This window comes from Argopecten irradians, chromosome 2, assembly GCF_041381155.1.
Source record: "Argopecten irradians isolate NY chromosome 2, Ai_NY, whole genome shotgun sequence".
NCBI classification, from domain to species: Eukaryota; Metazoa; Mollusca; class Bivalvia; order Pectinida; family Pectinidae; genus Argopecten; species Argopecten irradians.
The window spans coordinates 57,776,973-57,803,384 of NC_091135.1; the positions used below are offsets into that span (position 1 = coordinate 57,776,973).

At 39.6% G+C, this 26,412-nt stretch overlaps 1 protein-coding gene across 1 annotated transcript in view; it reads right to left on the bottom strand.

Annotated features, from left to right (window-relative positions):
* Positions 1-2,176: 2,176 nt before the first annotated feature.
* Positions 2,177-26,412, bottom strand: part of LOC138316052 (mdm2-binding protein-like) — a 45,392-nt gene continuing 21,156 nt past the window's right edge. Inside the window, exons 7-17 of the mRNA XM_069257527.1 lie at positions 14,995-15,058; positions 14,154-14,280; positions 13,601-13,909; positions 12,731-12,898; positions 11,315-11,446; positions 10,924-11,015; positions 10,409-10,506; positions 9,555-10,170; positions 9,231-9,344; positions 8,538-8,603; positions 2,177-2,553 (exon numbers count right to left, since the gene is read on the bottom strand). Coding sequence (XP_069113628.1) covers positions 2,494-2,553; positions 8,538-8,603; positions 9,231-9,344; positions 9,555-10,170; positions 10,409-10,506; positions 10,924-11,015; positions 11,315-11,446; positions 12,731-12,898; positions 13,601-13,909; positions 14,154-14,280; positions 14,995-15,058 — 1,846 coding nt within the window. The 3' untranslated portion in view covers positions 2,177-2,493. The remainder of the gene's footprint in view (positions 2,554-8,537; positions 8,604-9,230; positions 9,345-9,554; positions 10,171-10,408; positions 10,507-10,923; positions 11,016-11,314; positions 11,447-12,730; positions 12,899-13,600; positions 13,910-14,153; positions 14,281-14,994; positions 15,059-26,412) is intronic.

Below are 26,412 nucleotides of genomic sequence, written 5' to 3' on the forward strand. Positions count from 1 at the left end.
TTAAACAGTTTTGAGATTTGTATTTCAATGACTGTTAAACAGTTTTGAGATTTGTATTTCAATGACTGTTAAACAGTTTTGAGATTTGTATTTCAATGACTGTTAAACAGTTTTGAGATTTATATTTCAATGACTGTTAAACAGTATCATCAAAATTTTGAACAAGTTATCACAATGGTGAAAAAGATCCATTCTTTGGCAATAATTGTTGCACCAACCACAACAAGTGGATTATGGACAGTCATATTATAGTAATAGCATTAAGGAGAGTAATAGTTTAATACTAGATCTAGAATCTCTGAGGTGGGGTGCTGTATCTGTATTCGTGTTAATACATTTCCCCATTATGTGAACAGTGTTCTTGTAAGACTGTTGGATCCCTATAATAAACTACTAAAAGATAGTTGTATACAGTAAACATACTTATTCTATAGGAAGTTTAGTGCTATTGCGCAGTCTTTACAAGAGATCCCAGAGTGATCTTGGCGCCCACCAAAGAATGATCTACTTCTGACAATGGAAAGAGGATTTTTTTTCTGCTTTTCAAACTTTTACTACATATTACATAAATGAAATTTGAGAAAGATCCTTTCAGTACTTTTTGAGATATATAACAAACTTCAATTATCAAAATCCAAGCTGGTTACCTGTCGGCCATCTTGTTCACTGATTGGTCCGAAACTGCAATATGCACAACTAGACCCCAAGAGGAACCTGCACATGAAATTTGAGACAGATCCCTTCCGTACTTTCTTAGAAAAAGCGGTAACAAACTTTAACTATCAAAATCCAAGATGTCTGCCTGACGGCCATCATGTTCACCGATCAGTCCCAAAATGCAATATGCACAACTAGGGCCCTAGGGGAACCTACATGTGAAATTTGAGAGAGATCCCTTCGGTACTTTTTGAGAAATAGCAGTAATAAACTACAACTATCAAAATCCAAGATGGCTGCCTGGTGGCCATCTTGTTCACTGATCGGTCCCAAAATGCAATATGCACAACTAGGGCCCTAGGGGAACCTACATGTGAAATTGGAGAGATCTCCCTTCAAAACTTTCTGAGCAAAAACGGTAACAAACTTTAACTATCAAAATCCAAAATGGCTGCCTGGCAGCCATCTTGTTGACCGATCGGTCCCAAAATGCAACATGTACAACTAGGGCCCTAGGGGAACCTACATGTGAAATTTGTGAGAGATCCCTTCAGTACTTTCTGACAAATAGCGGTAACAAACTTTAACTATCAAAATCCAAGATGGCTGCCTGGCGGCCATCTTGTTCACTGATCGGTCCCAAAATGCAATATGCACAACTAGGGCCCTAGGGGAACCTACATGTGGAATTGGAGAGAGATCCCTTCAGATCTTTCTGAGAAATAGCGGTAACAAACTCCATCTTGTTCACTGATCGGTCCCAAAATGCAATATGCACAACTAGGGCCCTAGGGGAACCTACATGTGGAATTGGAGAGAGATCCCTTCAGATCTTTCTGGGAAATAGCGGTAACAAACTTTAACTATCAAAATCCAAGATGGCTGTCTGGCGGCCATCTTGTTCACCGATCAGCACCAAAATGCAATATGCACAACTAGGGCCCTAGGGGAACCTAATTATGAAATTTGAGAGAGATCCCTTCAGTACTTTCTGAGAAATAGCGGAAACAAACTTTAACTATCAAAATCCAAGATGGCTGCCTGGCGGCCATCTTGTTCACCGATCTGTCCCAAAATGCAATTTGCACAACTAGGGCCCTAGGGGAACCTGCATATGAAATTTGAGAAAGATCCCTTCAGGACTTTCTGAGAAATAGCAGTAACAAGAAATGTTAACGGACGGACGGGCGGAAGGACGGACCACGGACGAAAAGCATTTTAATGCTAAAGAACAGCCACTGCTGAAGAGCATGCCATTTTCAACTAAAACACAGGCTATATGAATGTCTATCTACTAATATATGTGTAATTTAATGCAATACAGAAAATTTCTAAATGGATGTTAACCAAATATGACTAATCATTAGAGTGATTTTCAGCAGATATGGATAAATACTTTGAGAATGAAGGATACCTGTATTTAGTTACAACATTTTTTTCCTCCATAAAAATCAATTAACAAGTTAAGGAAGAAATAGCAGACTTATTTTACATATTTTCAATCAAAATAAACACTCAATAATTCTTCATAAAGATTTATTACATTTAGACATATATTGTTGGCATCTTCACAGCTACATCAAAATTTCAATAAATAAGAATTCCTTTGATGATCTCACAGTTATTCGATCAGATGTTCGACACTCTGGTAATGGTCTCCTCCACCAATTCCTCTGTGTCATTTTTGATTTGTGAAGATGTCAAACACTCGTAATTATCTCCCTTAGTTTCCTTTCATGAATACTTTTGCATCGCCATCACCACACTATCTTCCTTTTGTTTCCTCTCTCCATGCATACATTTTCATCACCACTCTTCATGAATACTTTTGTGTTGTCATCTCCCTTTCGTTTCCTTTCCACCGATATTTTGGCGTCGCGTTTCAACATCAATCACCTGGAAATGAAAGCAAGTCAAATACATAACAAGGAGCCGCAAAGCTTTGAACTATTCCCCGCACCCTGCAGTTGGTATGAAAACCCAAATACATATTATATTAAAGTATAACTTTAAATATATGATTTTTGACTAAGTTTCCATGGTGACAGAAACCAGAGACCCCAGAGGGATCTTGGCGCCCACCAAAGATTAATCTATGTCTGACAATTGAAAGCGGGATCTTTTCTCTGCTTTTATAACTTTAACAATCAAAATACAAGATATCGGCCTATCGGGCCATCTTGTTGACCAATCAGCCCCAAAATGAGATATGTACAACTAGGGCCAAAAGGGAACCTGCAAATGAAATTTGAGGAAGATCCCTTGAGTTCTTTCTGAGAAATAACGGTAACAAACTTCAACTATCAAATTCCAATATGGCAGTCTGTCCGCCATCTTGTGCACCAATCAGTCCCAAAATCGTTATGCACAACAAAGGCCTTAGGGAAACCTACATGTGAAATTTGAGAGAGATTCCTTCAGCATTAGAGAAATAGCGATAACAAGAAATGTAAATGGACATAAGGACGCATGGACCACAGACAAAAAGCGATTTGAATAGTTCATCATAAGATGGTGGGCTATACCGAAAATGGAAGGTCTGCAATAGCAAAAGGCACAACTAGACAGTTTCAAGGAGCTGCATTGAACGGTTTTGGAGTAATAGCCCAACAAGAGGCCAAGAGGACCTGTATCGCTCACCTGGTTTGTAATGCCAAGTAATCTTCTGAATACAGGATCATTGTTTCATTTCGGAAGGAATTTAAAGATTTACCCCATGCAGAACTCGGAAGGAATTTAAAGATTTACCCCATGCAGAACTCTAAGACTAGTAGCGATTTAAAGGATTTACCTATTAGTATATTGGGCCACGCCCCTCCTGCCCCCGGGGGATCAGAGCCAAAATTCATACAAACTCTGTTCTCTTTTCCCAAACGATGTTTCTGGCCAAATTTGGTTAGAATCCATGCAGAACTCTAGGACTAGTAGCGATCTAAAGGATTTACCTCTATTTCCCCTATTGGATCCAGCCCCTCCTGCCCCTGGGGGGGTCAGAGCCAAAATTTATACAAACTCTGTTCCCTTTCCCCCAAGGATTTTTCAGGCACAATTTAATTAGAATCCATGCAGAACTCTATGACTAGTAGCGATTTAAAGGATTTACCTCTATTGGGCCCCGCCCCTCCTGCCCCCCGGGGGTCAGAGCCAAAATTCATACAAACTCTGTTCCCTTTTCCCAATGATGTTTCTGGCCAATTTTGGTTAGAATCCATGCGGAACTCTATGACAAGTAGCGTTTTAAAGGAAATGTTGATGGACGGACGGAAGATGGACGCCGTGCCATGACATAACCTCACCGGCCGCTATGTTTAGAACTACTGATCTTGATGTTACTAATGCTGAACTATTGACCCTGATTGGTGTAGCTAATGATGAACTATTGACCCTGATTGGTGTAGCTATGCTGAGGTATTGACCCTGATTGATGTAGCTATGCTGAGGTATTGACCCTGATTGGTGTAGCTAATGCTGAACTATTGACTTTGATTGGTATAGCTATGCTAAACTATTGACCCTGATTGGTATAGCTATGCTGGACTATTGACCCTGATTGATGTTACTAATGCTGAACTATTGACTTTGATTGGTATAGCTATGCTAAACTATTGACCCTGATTGGTATAGCTATGCTAAACTATTGACCTTGGTTGGTGTTGCTAATGCTGGACTATTGACCTTGATTGGTGTAGCTATGCTGAACTATTGACCCTGATTGGTGTAGCTATGCTGAACTATTGACTCTGACTGGTGTTACTAATACTGAACTATTGACCCTGGTTGGTGTAGCTATGCTGAACTATTGACCCTGATTGGTGTAGCAATGCTGAACTACAGTGGACCCTCGATAATCCGGACACCTTCGTTCCCAGTCTAAACCGTCCGGATTACGAGTTTTCCGGACTGCCGAATTCCGTGCTCTTAGTCAATTAAATTGTCACGTACGAGTTACTCCCCTTGACCTTGTAATCGATGACAGGCTTTTATGTAATATACGTGTATTATAATCAATACTTCGTTTGTTATGTTTTATAGGTATTTATATATCATTACGTTAAGAATAATAAATAAACGTATTTCTTTTTCAAAATACGAAACCTAAAGCCATAGTTAATTATATGCTATGTATGCATATAGCTACGTATCCAACTCTTGATCTGTCGTATGGCAAATTGCCTAACCAAAGATCAATGTCATCTACGTTCTTGGCATAAAAAAACTATGATAACAATAGTTGTGAACACTTTAGGAACTCATATAATTGTTATTTTGGATAATGTGTGTTTTAATGACAATCTCTACAAGTCTTTGCTTTCTGACTTACAGACGTATGTAACAACCACGCGCCCGTTCACGTCTAACTTCGTGCACAATGTCACACACTTTATGGCATACCCGTACCCAAGCTCAAACTTCATGTTTAAAAAGCGTGTGGCTAAAAATATATATTGCGTATCTCAATCAACACTGAAGTTTGATCTCCTATAGAAAACCAATGAACCGTTACATGACTGCATGTACCCGTGTGAAAGGTGTTCAGGTAAACGCCCGTGGCTATGACCTGGCAGCCGTCGTTATGACAACACACTCAGTGTCAAATGATAGTGTGTATTGTACACATGACTGAGATGGCCTTGGATTTTCTCGGCACGTGGCGACAACAAATTGTCCGGATTATTGCGGGAATTTATTAACGAAAATTACGTTCCGTTCCCAAAATGGAGTTCCGGATTCGGACTACGAATTTCCGGACTAGTTAGTATAAATAACGTTACGGAAATCCGTTCCCTGACATTTCTGTCCTGATTGTCAGTTTTCCGGACTATCGACGTCCGGATTATCGCGGGTCCACTGTATTGACCCTGGTTGGTGTAGCTATGCTGAACTATTGACCCTGGTTGGTATAGCTATGCTGAACTATTGACCTTGGTTGGTGTAGCTATGCTGAACTATTGACCCTGATTGGTGTAGGTATGCTGAAGTATTGCCCTGATTGGTGTAGCTATGCTGAACTATTGCCCTGATTGGTGTAGCTAATGCTGAACTATTGACCCTGGTTGGTATAGCTATGCTGAAGTATTGATCCTGGTTGGTGTAGCTAATGCTGAACTATTGGCCCTGGTTGGTGTAGCTAATGCTGAACTATTGACCCTGGTTGGTATAGCTATGCTGAAGTATTGATCCTGGTTGGTATAACTATGCTGAAGTATTGATCCTGGTTGGTGTAGCTATGCTGAACTATTGACCCTGGTTGGTGTAGCTATGCTGAACTATTGACCCTGGTTGGTGTAGCTATGCTGAACTATTGACCCTGGTTGGTATAGCTATGCTGAAGTATTGATCCTGGTTGGTGTAGCTAATGCTGAACTATTGACCCTGGTTGGTGTAGCTATGCTGAACTATTGACCCTGGTTGGTATAGCTATGCTGAACTATTGATCCTGGTTGGTGTAGCTAATGCTGAACTATTGGCCCTGATTGATGTTACTAATGCTGAACTACTGACTCTGGTTGGTGTAGCTATCCTGAACTATTGACCCTGGTTGGTATAGCTATGCTGAAGTATTGATCCTGGTTGGTGTAGCTATGCTGAACTATTGACCCTGGTTGGTGTAGCTATGCTGAACTATTGACCCTGGTTGGAATAGCTATGCTTAAGTATTGATCCTGATTGGTGTAGCTAATGCTGAACTATTGACCCTGGTTGGTGTAACTATGCTGAACTATTGACCCTGGTTGGTGTAGCTATGCTGAACTATTGACCCTGATTGATGTTACTAATGCTGAACTACTGACTCTGGTTGGTGTAGCTATGCTGAACTATTGACCCTGGTTAGTGTAGCTATGCTGAACTATTGACCCTGGTTGGTATAGCTATGCTGAAGTATTGATCCTGGTTGGTGTAGCTAATGCTGAACTATTGGCCCTGGTTGGTGTAGCTAATGCTGCACTATTGACCCTGGTTAGTATAGCTATGCTGAAGTATTGATCCTGGTTGGTATAGCTATGCTGAAGTATTGATCCTGGTTGGTGTAGCTAATGCTGACCTATTGACCCTGGTTAGTATAGCTATGCTGAACTATTGACCCTGGTTGGTATAGCTATGCTGAAGTATTGATCCTGGTTGGTGTAGCTAATGCTGAACTATTGACCCTGGTTGGTGTAGCTATGCTGAACTATTGACCCTGATTGGTGTAGCTATGCTGAACTACTGACTCTGATTGGTGTTACTAATACTGAACTACTGACTCTGATTGGTGTAGCTATGCTGAACTATTGACCCTGATTGGTGTTACTAATACTGAACTATTGACCCTGATTGGTATAGCCATGCTGAACTATTGACCCTGATTGGTGTAGCTATGCTGAACTACTGACTCTGATTGGTGTAGCTATGCTGAACTATTGACCCTGATTGGTGTAGCTATGCTGAACTACTGACTCTGATTGGTGTAGCTATGCTGAACTACTGACTCTGATTGGTGTTACTAATACTGAACTACTGACTCTGATTGGTGTAGCTATGCTGAACTATTGACCCTGATTGGTGTAGCTATGCTGAACTGAACTACTGACTCTGATTGGTGTTACTAATGCTGAACTACTGACTCTGATTGGTGTAGCTATGCTGAACTATTGACCCTGATTGGTGTTACTAATGCTGAACTTTTGACCCTGATTGGTGTTACTAATACTGAACTACTGACTTTGATTGGTGTTACTGATTGGTGTTACTAATGCTGAACTACTGACTCTGATTGGTGTAGCTATGCTGAACTATTGACCCTGATTGGTGTTACTAATGCTGAACTTTTGACCCTGATTGGTGTTACTAATACTGAACTACTGACTCTGATTGGTGTAGCTATGCTGAACTATTGACCCTGATTGGTGTAGCTATGCTGAACTACTGACTCTGATTGGTGTAGCTATGCTGAACTACTGACCCTGATTGGTGTTACTAATGCTGAACTATTGACCCTGATTGGTGTTACTAATGCTGAACTATTGACTCTGATTGGTGTAGCTAAGTAAAGTTAAGTAAACACCCCATACACAGCCAGACAGGTCCCCTTTAGTAACCCAGCCCATCTGTCTCAAGCAGTTGGACTCATTGATATGACATATCATTGTCTCTCCAATGACTTTTCAAACCAAGTCTTGTAGTATTCCACACAAGAATTTAGAAGGAGTATGAATTTAAAGCAAAAATTCAATTAAGTCCTTCTATTTGAGTCCTGCTTCTTTGGGTCAGACCAGCCTCCTTTAACTCAAATTTGCTGTATTTTCCCCAAATGATGTTTCAAACCAATATGGTTGTAATCCACATAAGGGTAAGGATGAGTATGATTTTAAAACAAATGTTCAGCAAAGTTCCCCTTTAGTTTAGTGTGATCGGGTGGTGTAGTGGTTAAGACACTTGCCTTTCCCCTAGCTGGCCTGGGTTCAATCCCTTGCATGGACGTGAACAGGTTAGGGGTCACTTGCCCAATCACGTGGGTTTTCTCCAGGTACTCTGGTTTCCTCACACTAAGACTCCTTGTATGTTTACATCCGGCCATCAAAAGTGATTTGTATAATTTTCATAACTTGTTTCGCAATGGATGTAAAATAAATATATTTTTATGTTCATATAAAATTTCCCATTTGGGGCCTCGCACCTCTGCCCCTGGGGGTCAAATCGGGTTCATTTATATAAAACAAGACAGCCCTCCCAAAATTATTTTTCAAAACTAAGGTAGAAAAATGCCTAGGCATGGAGAAGTAGCATTTAAAATGCAAAATTTTACATGTGACGTACATTGGACGAAGACGGACAAGCACAATGACTATAGGTTATCCTTATCCTTCATGTCAGGTTTTACCTAGAAAAGTTGGACTAACCTGTTGAACTTGTCCCTCTGCTATCCTCCTCATCTCCTGTCTCAGATTCTCTGACGTTGGCAGGTCCTGAATCAGAGTAGTACACACATACCTAACATCCTCTCAGTGATTTTCATTTAACACTACAGTCATTGGTATATCTATTTCTCAGAGATTGTTCTTTCACATAAGTTTGTAGATGGTCACTTTATGAACACATTTTGTTAAATTTATATACTGGTAATTCTTTCTTGTATAACAAACATTTTGTAACGTCGCCTCGAATTGGAAGATACAATGATATAATGATTTCATAGAAAAAAAGAGTTTCTCAAGAAACTTGGGATATCAAGTAATGTTATCAAATTATAAGAGTAACTGGAATAGATCAATCTATGTTAAATGATGAAATGTTGAGTTGATAGGATGATAAGATGGCAACTGTTTTATCCCTTGCAAATCTTTTTTTTATTAAATCAACATTTACAATCTGTGTTTTAGTTCTTACTTGCTTTTTCTTATCCTGATCTTTTAGATGCAATCATTGTTTATATCCTGATAATAATGCCTGACTTATAGTTGGTCCTAAATGACCTTAGTTGTCGATGGGCAGTAAAACTCAAACAAACAAACAAACAAACAAAAAAACAAACAAACAAGCAAACAAACAAACAATTTATGTTATCAAGCGATACACAAATTGTAACTACCTACCATTACATATAACTTGGTCACTTTGTATAGTCTAGTAGCACATGATGCATGGATGGGTGAACTTGGATCAACCCCCTTTTCCTGCAGCACATCCGCAACAATGTCCAGCAGTTTCTACAAGTCACAGATAAATCAATGTGATTAAACAAGGTACTCATTTGTACAGCAAAATGTAGTGGCAAAGTGGTTAAGGTGATCTGCAACTCTACAACTCATTTTCCTTCTGAGAGATCTTCTTAGATACATGATGTACCAATCATATATTTATTCTTGGAACATTTGAACTCACAAAATCAACAAAATTCAAATTAATAGCATTCATACCTGTTTATGTCGTTCAGATCGTGACAAACGCAGTTTTTCTTTAGACTCATCACCAGATGCCAAGCTTTTCCTTCTACTTTCTGTTCCTGACAATGACAGTCTGCTTGCTTTAGATGCTGTAGATTCCTTTAAGCTACCTCCCCTGAGAGCAGGCTCGTAAAGTGAGTGGCGTCGCTGAGTAGACACCAAGTGAGCAGACTTACGAGGAGACCTCCGTAAGGATAAAATATCTGTATTCGGCGGACATGGGGACTTCTGTGAATCCAACTCTGCTCTAGTTCCAAGAGAGGAAGTTTTTCTTGGAGACCGTCTGATATTCAAACTAAGAGAGGAAGTTTTTCTTGGAGATCTTCTAACATTCAAATCTGTTGAGTGTTGAGCCGTTTTTCTAGGTGATTTGCGTAATTTCCTTAAAGGGGACTTCACTAAAGGTTTTAACCCAACTGGGGACTTCAAACGTTTTCCACTTTTCTGAGGACTTGAGACTTTTTTTCGTTTTTTTCCTAAATTGAAAGTTGGTACTGAACATGAGCTGTTGGTTTCCTCCTTGATGAAACGCTCCTGTAACCTCTGCTTATGTATGTCCAGTCTCTCACCTTTCTTGTCACGATTTAAACTGTAACAGATAACATTGCAACAAACTCAATATCAACTGAATCAGTTTTTTGGATCTTTTCTATGCTTTCATTCATAGTATGAATGAAAGCATAGATGTTTCCTCTCACTTAAAAAAATGTAACCCATATCTACTATAACAAATATCATTATACTTGTCTTTAGACCAAATTCTCATGTGTGTATATTATCTATTTCCCAAATAAAATCCTAAAAAGAATAAAAAACAAAAGCCATACTATATATCATGACAACAAGACTGAAGATATGTAGGAATGGTCTCCTGTCCAAGGTCTTCTGGGTTTGGTACAACTGACTTCTTACATCTTCCTTTCGTCTGCAAAGAAAAATACCGGTAGGTAAATACATCAGATTAAACACAATGACTGGAAATTACCTGTCTGAGGAGACAGCTGAGGAGACAGCCAGTAAATAAAACTGGATGATTAGCCCTATGTTGAGAAGGTTATCATTAATGAATTGGTAAAAGATTGTCTAATGATCAGTCATGAAATTATTCCATTATTGTATGAGGAAATGGGAACAAAGTTACTGTGAAATGGTGTGTATGTGTCACACAGTGATTAGGTAACACCACTTATGACCTTTTGGGTAACCAAGAAACACATCAATGATAAAATGTAATCTCTTGTCTAACAAGGCAACACATCCAAGTCTGCATCTCATAGCCTTTTGAGTTTAAAAGCAATAGATTAAGTGATTGACCTTTGGTGCTACTAAGCAACTTACTGACCTTTTTCCTTATAGGAGATAAGTTTTCAGTGCTGGGTGTACCATCAGGTTTGAAGAGCTTTAGTAGATCTTTGATATCGATGGATGTTGGCTCTGTGAAAACATATAGCATCTTTGTAAAGACTGTATCATACTGTAAATTCACTAAATTGTAAACCAAATAATTTTTGTGGTAGATAATCATCTATTTCACTGAAAAATTAATCATCAGCTTCAATCAGAGGCAAAGTAAAATTATTATTAAAAACTGTTATTATAATATATGGTGAAATTTTATTGTCATATAAATTATGCTAACCCACAATTGCAAATTTAAGTCTCCAAAAAAGTCATTTGATTTTGTAAACTATTAAATTGCCATTGATTACATGATTAGGATTACAGCTATTTACCTTGTGCCGGCTGTATAGGTGATGACAAAGCAACACTTTCTGTAGATTGAAGACGACTCAATGTTCGCTTTTGTGATTCACAGTAAATCAGGAGTTGTCTTTCCTGCCATTCAGTAGGATTGATTTCCAATTCTAGAAAAGTTTAGTAAAAATATACAATGCTCTTCAATTGACTTTTTGACCCCCAAAAATACTTTTCTTGGAATTAAATCACATCACATTATATATTAAATAGTTTCCAACAAATCCATCAGAATTAAATCACATCACTTTATATTAAATAGTTTCCAACAAATCCATCAATCTTTTCTAAAGTTACTACATGTATTGTCTTGAAACCAACTCCTGGGAAACAGTGACGAACCGTTAATTCTCCAGTGATTTTCTTACACTTTAATTTCAGAGGCCTGTACCTTTTCAATTTGGAAAACACTGCATTGTTTCTTCCTTGAAACAGAATTTTTCTTTATTTGGGAAAATATTTACATAAAATTGAGAAAATACAGCAAAATTTCGATCTCTAGGGGAAGGGGCCTTTATTTGACCTCAAATGTACCTAACGAACTTGGCGCCCACCAAAGATTAATCTATTTCTGACAATTGAAAGAGGTATCTTTTCTCTGCTTGTTAAACATTATCAATCAAAATCCAAGATGGTGGCCTATCAGCCATCTTGTTGACCAATAAGTCCCAAATTGCAATATGCACAGCTAGGGCCCTAGGGGAACCTACATGTGAAATTTGAGAAAGATCTTTGTGAGAACTAGCGATAACAATAAATGTTAATGGACGGAAGGAAGGAAAGAAGGACGGACGGACCATGAAACATGGACGAAAAGTGATTTGAATAGCCCACCATCTGATGATGGCGAGCTAAAAATCACTGGCCTCCCATGGTTTCAATGGCATGTGGCATAATTACCCACTCCAAAAGAATGTCAAATCAATATAACAGATATAAGTTAACCAGTTTATTATAGGTGTTATTTGAAGGGTTCTTGAGTAACTGAAAACTGATAATTATACTATAACTTTAAGGAACACGGCTGAATATTTACATTACCACTGCACAGTACCATTATGTTGCTGCTAAGCCCATTGTATGATATTTTTCAATATCAACATTGTCAGTTAGGCTCTGTCGTACTAATACCCAAGTCAGAGTTCAAGAGATCACAAAAACACTAGATTTAAGTCACTGTGAGAATTCATTGAAGAAATGTAAGAATTCACTGAAAAAATGTTAAAATGTTAATATGATATGCTAGAACACCCAATGTATGTTACACACCAATGCATGTCAAAAATATGACAACCAATAGCTCACACAAGGTAGTTCTTACACAAGCTGCCAGTGAGTGATGAAAATTTTCAGAACTTAACACCTTTGACTTTAAAATATAATAAGGAACATACCTGATAATACAGTTTTTGTTTGAGGTATCGGTGGGCATTCACAGCTTTGTTGGAACTTTGGCAATTCACCCCATAAGTTCTGCCTCAGTTGAGTATACACATTTGTGAAGAAATCGTTGACCTCACTTAACATGACCTTTTGTCCTTGACCTTGGTGTATTCTTTCCCCTTAAATCAAATGAATGTTATAATAGGACAATAATTGTATCATAAAGTTAATTAACACGGGTTCAGGTTTTATTAGTTTAATGTTCTATTAACAGCTAGGGTCATGTAAGGATGTGCCAGGTTTACTGGTGGAGGAAAACTTGAGTCCCCGGTGAAAAACCACCGACCAGCAGTCAGTACCTGGCGACTGCGTATGACACACATGAGATTCAAACTCGCGACCCAGAGGTGGAGGGCTTGTGGTAATATGTCGAGACATCTTAACCACTCAGCCACGACCAGTAATTTAACACAAATAGCTAATGAAGGCAAATATAGTAAATAGAAACATGAAAATGTGACACAATAGACCAGGAGAGAACATAGGAAGAGGATAGACACAAGGTATACTAAATCCATTGGGAAGGTCATTACAACAATGAATTGGTTTACAAATCATTAAGTCTAAACTTCAGCTTATTAACATGAATGCATTTAAAAAACTTGGTAGTTGTTCATTGTTCAATAATTTGAAATATTGTAAGGTTAATGAAAATTAGACCAAATCATTGTCATAACTAATGTCATTCAACTATTGTCATGGTGATTGGCAGGGTGTCTTGTTGTCATGAAGTCAGTCCATTTTTGTGAGAACATACTATCTGTTCTACTATCTGATTGGAGAATATATCATTGTTATTAACATAAATAACTCCATCTTACGTATCCACTGGTGAAGTAATTCTGTCTGCTTCTGCCATAAAATCTTATTGAATTCTTCTAAAGCTTCTGCATCAAGGGTGGGTAACTCTGACAACATTTCACAACAGTTCTTATCAGCATCAGCTGGACTTTCCTCTTCACAGGATCGTACAGCACTCTTCATGAGTAAGGACATCACAGAGCCGTTTAAAGCCTCAGTAGGACACAGCCGGGTCACAGTCAAACTTTGTAGATCTGTTGATGGTTGTCGTGGTGATGTTATGAGGAAATGGTGGTAACTGTACCCACTCAATAATTCTTCCTCTGGTTCTAAAATAAAAAAACAATGGTTTTGTGTACAGAGCATAAACCTGCTGATGAAAAGTGCGGAAAATTTGAAGTTGAAAAGAGATAGAAATATAGAAGATAGAAATTAAAAAAAAAAAACAATAACAATGTACATTGTACAAGTAATTTTTTTTTTCTAATAATACGTTCTTTGAACTGGAAATGACAGCTTTGTGGAACTTTATGGAAATACCTCAGTTATAATAAAGATTTTTCCTAAACCTACCCTGGACAAACATTAGATCAGCCATGATACTCTCCTTCCAGGTGGCACTGTTCAGATAGTGATTGTGATTGGCTGAAGACTCGTCTAATGGCTTTCTATAGCAGGCCAATCGTGCCACAATCCCGGTCTGAAATATAAATGTTTTCGTTTTGTATAAGACAGCAGTGGATGAATCACCTTAAGGAATAAGGTTGTCATTCACTTGCAGTAAATGAATACTGCATTAAGTTTGCATGTGTCAAACCCCAAAAAAGTAGCTATTGCACATTACCTACCTATTACAGACACAATGACCTTGACCTTTTACCTTTGTCTTCAGACCAAACACAGTTTCAGGAAAGCGCTTTTGATAAACAAGCTCTGCGTGAAGTTTGAGTTTGATGAACCCAAGTAATGTCATCGCATTTCTTATTTTTCAAGTGACCTTGACCTTTCGTGTGAAGACTGAAAACATTAGATTTTCCTTTATTTGTAACAGTGATTTTGTCCTTTGACCTTTGTATTTGAAAAGGAATCCAAAGCAAACTCTTTCAGCAAGGTAGATTTGCATCAACTTTGAGCTACCGAAATAGATTACGCTGATTTCGGGGTGCAAAAATGTGGGTAAAGTCCAATTTATCGCAGATTAATCCCATATTTAGACCTGATTTATGTGATGTCAAAATCACTAGATGGTGGTATAATCAAGGAAATTAATTTTTAACTCTTGTATTGGAGTTATCACACAGGAAACTCTCTGGACACTACTATATGTACGATGCTGTTGGTAAATACTTTCATGATGGTAGGATGTTATTGTAAATTCTTACATGATGGTCAGATGCTGTTGATAAATACTTACATGATGGTCGGATATTAACTGGTCCATAAAGGCCAATGAATGAGAATGTGTGTCAGCCAGATATCTGTATACAACACTAAGGAAATACAACAAGCCCACATAGCCCGTAACACTCACTTCAAATGGCAGTGTTTAAATAAAGAGAAAAACCTCAGGTTTTTATACATTCTGGCATGTTTCCGATCAAATCATTCTATTACTTAATCAGAAGAATTTTAAAATACAAGAATTCCACGGAAGTGGATGTGTCACCTGCACAGTATCACATAAAATAGTTATTTACAATTGAAAATATTGTTAATAATTAGTTGAAGTCATCAAATCCCGTGACTCATGCAAATATTGATGAATTTTGACCAGTATTGAACCCATCTAAGATCTCATTGATATAAAGAAATACACTAAATTAGGTTCAAATCGGACACAAAATACTAAAGTTATTGAGTGGAAACCATGTTTAAGTAAGTACTTTTTGTATTCCAGTAATTAATCCTTCTGGGAATGTTTTCCTTTAAAGCATTACCTAATATTTGGGAGAGATCTCAAATGTTTCTAGAATAATGGGATAAATACACATACCACATGATACCCAATAACATTTGTGTGGGACTAGTATCTCCAGTGGTGATGGAATGTAATTATTTGTACTCTTCCTGCTGAAAAGACATTAGCGCAGGATATCATTTTTTGACGTCATTCCAATACCAATAGAAACAAAACAATAGGCTCAGTAGACAGTATTAACTATTAATACAGCTACCACTGGTGACTGATGGTTCAGTAGACAGTATTAATACAGCTACCACTGGTGACTGATGGATCAGTAGACAGTATTAATACAGCTACCACTGGTGACTGATGGTTCAGTAGACAGTATTAATACAGCTACCACTGGTGACTGATGGATCAGTAGACAGTATTAATACAGCTACCACTGGTGACTGATGGTTCAGTAGACAGTATTAATACAGCTACCACTGGTGACTGATGGTTCAGTAGACAGTATTAATACAGCTACCACTGGTGACTGATGGATCAGTAGACAGTATTAATACAGCTACCACTGGTGACTGATGGTTCAGTAGACAGTATCAATACAGCTACCACTGGTGACTGATGGATCAGTAGACAGTATTAATACAGCTACCACTGGTGACTGATGGTTCAGTAGACAGTATTAATACAGCTACCACTGGTGACTGATGGTTCAGTAGACAGTATTAATACAGCTACCACTGGTGACAGATGGATCAGTAGACAGTATTAATACAGGCTACTACTGGTGACTGATGGATCAGTAGACAGTATTAATACAGCTACCACTGGTGACTGATGGATCAGTAGACAGTATTAATACAGCTACCACTGGTGACTGATGGATCAGTAGACAGTATTAATACAGCTACCACTGGTGACTGATGGTTCAGTAGACAGTATTAATACAGCTACCACTGGTGACTGATGGATCAGTAGACAGTATTAATACAGCTACCACTGGTGACTGATGGATCAGTAGACAGTATTAATACAGGCTACCACTGGTGACTGATGGATCAGTAGACAGTATTAATACAGCTACCACTGGTGACTGATGGATCAGTAGACAGTATTAATACAGCTACCACTGGTGACTGATGGATCAGTAGACAGTATTAATACAGCTACCACTGGTGACTGATGGATCAGTAGACAGTATTAATACAGCTACCACTGGTGACTGATGGTTCAGTAGACAGTATTAATACAGCTACCACTGGTGACTGATGGATCAGTAGACAGTATTAATACAGCTACCACTGGTGACTGATGGTTCAGTAGACAGTATTAATACAGCTACCACTGGTGACTGATGGATCAGTAGACAGTATTAATACAGCTACCACTGGTGACTGATGGATCAGTAGACAGTATTAATACAGCTACCACTGGTGACTGATGGTTCAGTAGACAGTATTAATACAGCTACCACTGGTGACTGATGGATCAGTAGACAGTATTAATACAGCTACCACTGGTGACTGATGGTTCAGTAGACAGTATTAATACAGCTACCACTGGTGACTGATGGATCAGTAGACAGTATTAATACAGCTACCACTGGTGACTGATGGTTCAGTAGACAGTATTAATACAGCTACCACTGGTGACTGATGGTTCAGTAGACAGTATTAATACAGCTACCAGGAGTATACATATTATACAGCTACCACTGGTGACTGATGGATCAGTAGACAGTATTAATACAGCTACCACTGGTGACTGATGGATCAGTAGACAGTATTAATACAGCTACCACTGGTGACTGATGGATCAGTAGACAGTATTAATACAGCTACCACTGGTGACTGATGGATCAGTAGACAGTATTAATACAGCTACCACTGGTGACTGATGGATCAGTAGACAGTATTAATACAGCTACCACTGGTGACTGATGGTGGTATCAGTAGACAGTATTAATACAGCTACCACTGGTGACTGATGGATCAGTAGACAGTATTAATACAGCTACCACTGGTGACTGATGGTTCAGTAGACAGTATTAATACAGCTACCACTGGTGACTGATGGATCAGTAGACAGTATTAATACAGCTACCACTGGTGACTGATGGTTCAGTAGACAGTATTTATACAGCTAACACTGGTGACTGATGGATCAGTAGACAGTATTAATACAGCTACCACTGGTGACTGATGGTTCAGTAGACAGTATTAATACAGCTACCACTGGTGACTGATGGTTCAGTAGACAGTATTAATACAGCTACCACTGGTGACTGATGGATCAGTAGACAGTATTAATACAGCTACCACTGGTGACTGATGGTTCAGTAGACAGTATTAATACAGCTACCACTGGTGACTGATGGATCAGTAGACAGTATTAATACAGACTACCACTGGTGACTGATGGTTCAGTAGACAGTATTAATACAGCTACCACTGGTGACTGATGGATCAGTAGACAGTATTAATACAGCTACCACTGGTGACTGATGGATCAGTAAACAGTATTAATACAGCTACCACTGGTGACTGATGGTTCAGTAGACAGTATTAATACAGCTACCACTGGTGACTGATGGATCAGTAGACAGTATTAATACAGCTACCACTGGTGACTGATGGATCAGTAGACAGTATTAATACAGCTACCACTGGTGACTGATGGTTCAGTAGACAGTATTAATACAGCTACCACTGGTGACTGATGGATCAGTAGACAGTATTAATACAGCTACCACTGGTGACTGATGGTTCAGTAGACAGTATTAATACAGCTACCACTGGTGACTGATGGTTCAGTAGACAGTATTAATACAGCTACCACTGGTGACTGATGGATCAGTAGACAGTATTAATACAGCTACCACTGGTGACTGATGGTTCAGTAGACAGTATTAATACAGCTACCACTGGTGACTGATGGATCAGTAGACAGTATTAATACAGCTACCACTGGTGACTGATGGATCAGTAGACAGTATTAATACAGCTACCACTGGTGACTGATGGTTCAGTAGACAGTATTAATACAGCTACCACTGGTGACTGATGGATCAGTAGACAGTATTAATACAGCTACCACTGGTGACTGATGGATCAGTAGACAGTATTAATACAGCTACCACTGGTGACTGATGGATCAGTAGACAGTATTAATACAGCTACCACTGGTGACTGATGGATCAGTAGACAGTATTAATACAGCTACCACTGGTGACTGATGGTTCAGTAGACAGTATTAATACAGCTACCACTGGTGACTGATGGATCAGTAGACAGTATTAATACAGCTACCACTGGTGACTGATGGTTCAGTAGACAGTATTAATACAGCTACCACTGGTGACTGATGGTTCAGTAGACAGTATTAATACAGCTACCACTGGTGACTGATGGATCAGTAGACAGTATTAATACAGCTACCACTGGTGACTGATGGATCAGTAGACAGTATTAATACAGACTACCACTGGTGACTGATGGATCAGTAGACAGTATTAATACAGCTACCACTGGTGACTGATGGATCAGTAGACAGTATTAATACAGCTACCACTGGTGACTGATGGATCAGTAGACAGTATTAATACAGGCTACCACTGGTGACTGATGGTTCAGTAGACAGTATTAATACAGCTACCACTGGTGACTGATGGATCAGTAGACAGTATTAATACAGACTACCACTGGTGACTGATGGATCAGTAGACAGTATTAATACAGCTACCACTGGTGACTGATGGTTCAGTAGACAGTATTAATACAGCTACCACTGGTGACTGATGGTTCAGTAGACAGTATTAATACAGGCTACCACTGGTGACTGATGGATCAGTAGACAGTATTAATACAGACTACCACTGGTGACTGATGGTTCAGTAGACAGTATTAATACAGCTACCACTGGTGACTGATGGATCAGTAGACAGTATTAATACAGGCTACCACTGGTGACTGATGGTTCAGTAGACAGTATTAATACAGCTACCACTGGTGACTGATGGTTCAGTAGACAGTATTAATACAGACTACCACTGGTGACTGATGGTTCAGTAGACAGTATTAATACAGCTACCACTGGTGACTGATGGATCAGTAGACAGTATTAATACAGCTACCACTGGTGACTGATGGATCAGTAGACAGTATTAATACAGCTACCACTGGTGACTGATGGTTCAGTAGACAGTATTAATACAGCTACCACTGGTGACTGATGGTTCAGTAGACAGTATTAATACAGCTACCACTGGTGACTGATGGTTCAGTAGACAGTATTAATACAGGCTACCACTGGTGACTGATGGATCAGTAGACAGTATTAATACAGCTACCACTGGTGACTGATGGATCAGTAGACAGTATTAATACAGACTACCACTGGTGACTGATGGTTCAGTAGACAGTATTAATACAGCTACCACTGGTGACTGATGGATCAGTAGACAGTATTAATACAGACTACCACTGGTGACTGATGGTTCAGTAGACAGTATTAATACAGGCTACCACTGGTGACTGATGGTTCAGTAGACAGTATTAATACAGCTACCACTGGTGACTGATGGTTCAGTAGACAGTATTAATACAGCTACCAGTGGTGACTGATGGTTCAGTAGACAGTATTAATACAGCTACCACTGGTGACTGATGGTTCAGTAGACAGTATTAATACAGCTACCACTGGTGACTGATGGATCAGTAGACAGTATTAATACAGCTACCACTGGTGACTGATGGTTCAGTAGACAGTATTAATACAGCTACCACTGGTGACTGATGGTTCAGTAGACAGTATTAATACAGCTACCACTGGTGACTGATGGTTCAGTAGACAGTATTAATACAGCTACCACTGGTGACTGATGGTTCAGTAGACAGTATAATACAGCTACCACTGGTGACTGATGGTTCAGTAGACAGTATTAATACAGCTACCACTGGTGACTGATGGATCAGTAGACAGTATTAATACTACAGCTACCACTGGTGACTGATGGTTCAGTAGACAGTATTAATACAGCTACCACTGGTGACTGATGGATCAGTAGACAGTATTAATACAGACTACCACTGGTGACTGATGGGATGGTTCAGTAGACAGTATTAATACAGCTACCACTGGTGACTGATGGTTCAGTAGACAGTATTAATACAGCTACCACTGGTGACTGATGGATCAGTAGACAGTATTAATACAGCTACCACTGGTGACTGATGGTTCAGTAGACAGTATTAATACAGCTACCACTGGTGACTGATGGTTCAGTAGACAGTATTAATACAGCTACCACTGGTGACTGATGGTTCAGTAGACAGTATTAATACAGGACTACCACTGGTGACTGATGGTTCAGTAGACAGTATTAATACAGCTACCACTGGTGACTGATGGATCAGTAGACAGTATTAATACAGCTACCACTGGTGACTGATGGTTCAGTAGACAGTATTTATACAGCTACCACTGGTGACTGATGGATCAGTAGGACAGTATTAATACAGGCTACCACTGGTGACTGATGGTTCAGTAGACAGTATTAATACAGCTACCACTGGTGACTGATGGTTCAGTAGACAGTATTAATACAGCTACCACTGGTGACTGATGGTTCAGTAGACAGTATTAATACAGCTACCACTGGTGACTGATGGATCAGTAGACAGTATTAATACAGCTACCTGGTGACTGGTGACAGTATTAATGATGTGACTCAGTCAGTAGACAGTATTAATACAGCTACCACTGGTGACTGATGGTTCAGTAGACAGTTTTAATACAGCTACCACTGGTGACTGATGGATCAGTAGACAGTATTAATACAGCTACCACTGGTGACTGATGGTTCAGTAGACAGTATTAATACAGCTACCACTGGTGACTGATGGATCAGTAGACAGTATTAATACAGCTACCACTGGTGACTGGTTCAGTAGACAGTATTAATACAGCTACCATGGTGACTGATGGATCAGTAGACAGTATTAATACAGCTACCACTGGTGACTGATGGAATCAGTAGACAGTATTAATACAGCTACCACTGGTGACTGATGGATCAGTAGACAGTATAATACAGCTACCACTGGTGACTGATGGTTCAGTAGACAGTATTAATACAGCTACCACTGGTGACTGATGGATCAGTAGACAGTATTAATACAGCTACCACTGGTGACTGATGGATCAGTAGACAGTATTAATACAGCTACCAGCTGGTGACTGATGGTTCAGTAGACAGTATTATACAGCTACCACTGGTGACTGATGGATCAGTAGACAGTATTAATACAGCTACCACTGGTGACTGATGGTTCAGTAGACAGTATTAATACAGCTACCACTGGGTGACTGATGGATCAGTAGACAGTATTAATACAGCTACACACTGGTGACTGATGGTTCAGTAGACAGTATTTAATACAGCTACCACTGGTGGACTGATAGGTATTAATACAGCTCCCTGGTGACTGATGGTTCAGTAGACAGTATTAATACAGCTACCACTGGTGACTGATGGATCAGTAGACAGTATTAATACAGCTACCACTGGTGACTGATGGTTCAGTAGACAGTATTAATACAGGCTACCACTGGTGACTGATGGATCAGTAGACAGTATTAATACAGCTACCACTGGTGACTGATGGTTCAGTAGACAGTATTAATACAGACTACCACTGGTGACTGATGGATCAGTAGACAGTATTAATACAGCTACCACTGGTGACTGATGGTTCAGTAGACAGTATTAATACAGCTACCACTGGTGACTGATGGTTCAGTAGACAGTATTAATACAGCTACCACTGGTGACTGATGGATCAGTAGACAGTATTAATACAGCTACCACTGGTGACTGATGGATCAGTAGACAGTATTAATACAGGCTACCACTGGTGACTGATGGTTCAGTAGACAGTATTAATACAGACTACCACTGGTGACTGATGGATCAGTAGACAGTATTAATACAGCTACCACTGGTGACTGATGGTTCAGTAGACAGTATTAATACAGCTACCACTGGTGACTGATGGATCAGTAGACAGTATTAATACAGCTACCACTGGTGACTGATGGATCAGTAGACAGTATTAATACAGCTACCACTGGTGACTGATGGTTCAGTAGACAGTATTAATACAGCTACCACTGGTGACTGATGGTTCAGTAGACAGTATTAATACAGCTACCACTGGTGACTGATGGTTCAGTAGACAGTATTAATACAGCTACCACTGGTGACTGATGGATCAGTAGACAGTATTAATACAGACTACCACTGGTGACTGATGGTTCAGTAGACAGTATTAATACAGCTACCACTGGTGACTGATGGATCAGTAGACAGTATTAATACAGCTACCACTGGTGACTGATGGATCAGTAGACAGTATTAATACAGGCTACCACTGGTGACTGATGGATCAGTAGACAGTATTAATACAGACTACCACTGGTGACTGATGGTTCAGTAGACAGTATTAATACAGCTACCACTGGTGACTGATGGATCAGTAGACAGTATTAATACAGCTACCACTGGTGACTGATGGTTCAGTAGACAGTATTAATACAGACTACCACTGGTGACTGATGGATCAGTAGACAGTATTAATACAGCTACCACTGGTGACTGATGGTTCAGTAGACAGTATTAATACAGCTACCACTGGTGACTGATGGTTCAGTAGACAGTATTAATACAGCTACCACTGGTGACTGATGGTTCAGTAGACAGTATTAATACAGGCTACCACTGGTGACTGATGGTTCAGTAGACAGTATTAATACAGCTACCACTGGTGACTGATGGATCAGTAGACAGTATTAATACAGCTACCACTGGTGACTGATGGTTCAGTAGACAGTATTAATACAGGCTACCACTGGTGACTGATGGATCAGTAGACAGTATTAATACAGGCTACCACTGGTGACTGATGGTTCAGTAGACAGTATTAATACAGCTACCACTGGTGACTGATGGATCAGTAGACAGTATTAATACAGCTACCACTGGTGACTGATGGATCAGTAGACAGTATTAATACAGCTACCACTGGTGACTGATGGTTCAGTAGACAGTATTAATACAGCTACCACTGGTGACTGATGGTTCAGTAGACAGTATTAATACAGCTACCACTGGTGACTGATGGTTCAGTAGACAGTATTAATACAGCTACCACTGGTGACTGATGGTTCAGTAGACAGTATTAATACAGCTACCACTGGTGACTGATGGATCAGTAGACAGTATTAATACAGCTACCACTGGTGACTGATGGTTCAGTAGACAGTATTAATACAGACTACCACTGGTGACTGATGGTTCAGTAGACAGTATTAATACAGCTACCACTGGTGACTGATGGTTCAGTAGACAGTATTAATACAGCTACCACTGGTGACTGATGGTTCAGTAGACAGTATTAATACAGCTACCACTGGTGACTGATGGTTCAGTAGACAGTATTAATACAGCTACCACTGGTGACTGATGGTTCAGTAGACAGTATTAATACAGGCTACCACTGGTGACTGATGGATCAGTAGACAGTATTAATACAGCTACCACTGGTGACTGATGGATCAGTAGACAGTATTAATACAGCTACCACTGGTGACTGATGGATCAGTAGACAGTATTAATACAGCTACCACTGGTGACTGATGGATCAGTAGACAGTATTAATACAGCTACCACTGGTGACTGATGGATCAGTAGACAGTATTAATACAGCTACCACTGGTGACTGATGGTTCAGTAGACAGTATTAATACAGGCTACCACTGGTGACTGATGGTTCAGTAGACAGTATTAATACAGGCTACCACTGGTGACTGATGGTTCAGTAGACAGTATTACAGCAGGTGACTGACAGTAGACTACAAACACTACCGGTGACTGATGGATCAGTAGACAGTATTAATACAGCTACCACTGGTGACTGATGGATCAGTAGACAGTATTAATACAGCTACCACTGGTGACTGATGGTTCAGTAGACAGTATTAATACAGCTACCACTGGTGACTGATGGTTCAGTAGACAGTATTAATACAGCTACCACTGGTGACTGATGGTTCAGTAGACAGTATTAATACAGCTACCACTGGTGACTGATGGTTCAGTAGACAGTATTAATACAGCTACCACTGGTGACTGATGGTTCAGTAGACAGTATTAATACAGCTACCACTGGTGACTGATGGTTCAGTAGACAGTATTAATACAGCTACCACTGGTGACTGATGGTTCAGTAGACAGTATTAATACAGCTACCACTGGTGACTGATGGTTCAGTAGACAGTATTAATACAGCTACCACTGGTGACTGATGGTTCAGTAGACAGTATTAATACAGCTACCACTGGTGACTGATGGATCAGTAGACAGTATTAATACAGCTACCACTGGTGACTGATGGTTCAGTAGACAGTATTAATACAGCTACCACTGGTGACTGATGGTTCAGTAGACAGTATTAATACAGCTACCACTGGTGACTGATGGTTCAGTAGACAGTATTAATACAGCTACCACTGGTGACTGATGGTTCAGTAGACAGTATTAATACAGCTACCACTGGTGACTGATGGATCAGTAGACAGTATTAATACAGCTACCACTGGTGACTGATGGTTCAGTAGACAGTATTAATACAGCTACCACTGGTGACTGTGACTGATGGTATTTCAGACTATGGACAGTACATTAATACAGCTACCACTGGTGACTGATGGATCAGTAGACAGTATTAATACAGCTACCACTGGTGACTGATGGTTCAGTAGACAGTATTAATACAGCTACCACTGGTGACTGATGGATCAGTAGACAGTATTAATACAGCTACCACTGGTGACTGATGGATCAGTAGACAGTATTAATACAGCTACCACTGGTGTGATGGTCAGTAGACAGTATTATACAGCTACCACTGGTGACTGATGGTTCAGTAGACAGTATTAATACAGCTACCACTGGTGACTGATGGTTCAGTAGACAGTATTAATACAGCTACCACTGGTGACTGATGGTTCAGTAGACAGTATTAATACAGCTACCACTGGTGACTGATGGTTCAGTAGACAGTATTAATACAGCTACCACTGGTGACTGACTGGTTCAGTGGTATTAATCACTGGTAGACAGTAGACATTAATACAGCTACCACTGGTGACTGATGGATCAGTAGACAGTATTAATACAGCTACCACTGGTGACTGATGGTTCAGTAGACAGTATTAATACAGCTACCACTGGTGACTGATGGTTCAGTAGACAGTATTAATACAGCTACCACTGGTGACTGATGGTATCAGTAGACAGTAGACAGTATTAATACAGCTACCACTGGTGACTGATGGATCAGTAGACAGTATTAATACAGCTACCACTGGTGACTGATGGATCAGTAGACAGTATCAATACAGCTACCACTGGTGACTGATGGTTCAGTAGACAGTATCAATACAGCTACCACTGGTGACTGATGGTTCAGTAGACAGTATCAATACAGACTACCACTGGTGACTGATGGTTCAGTAGACAGTATTAATACAGCTACCACTGGTGACTGATGGTTCAGTAGACAGTATTAATACAGCTACCACTGGTGACTGATGGATCAGTAGACAGTATTAATACAGCTACCACTGGTGACTGATGGATCAGTAGACAGTATTAATACAGCTACCACTGGTGACTGATGGATCAGTAGACAGTATTAATACAGCTACCACTGGTGACTGATGGATCAGTAGACAGTATTAATACAGCTACCACTGGTGACTGATGGTTCAGTAGACAGTATTAATACAGCTACCACTGGTGACTGATGGATCAGTAGACAGTATTAATACAGCTACCACTGGTGACTGATGGTCAGTAGACAG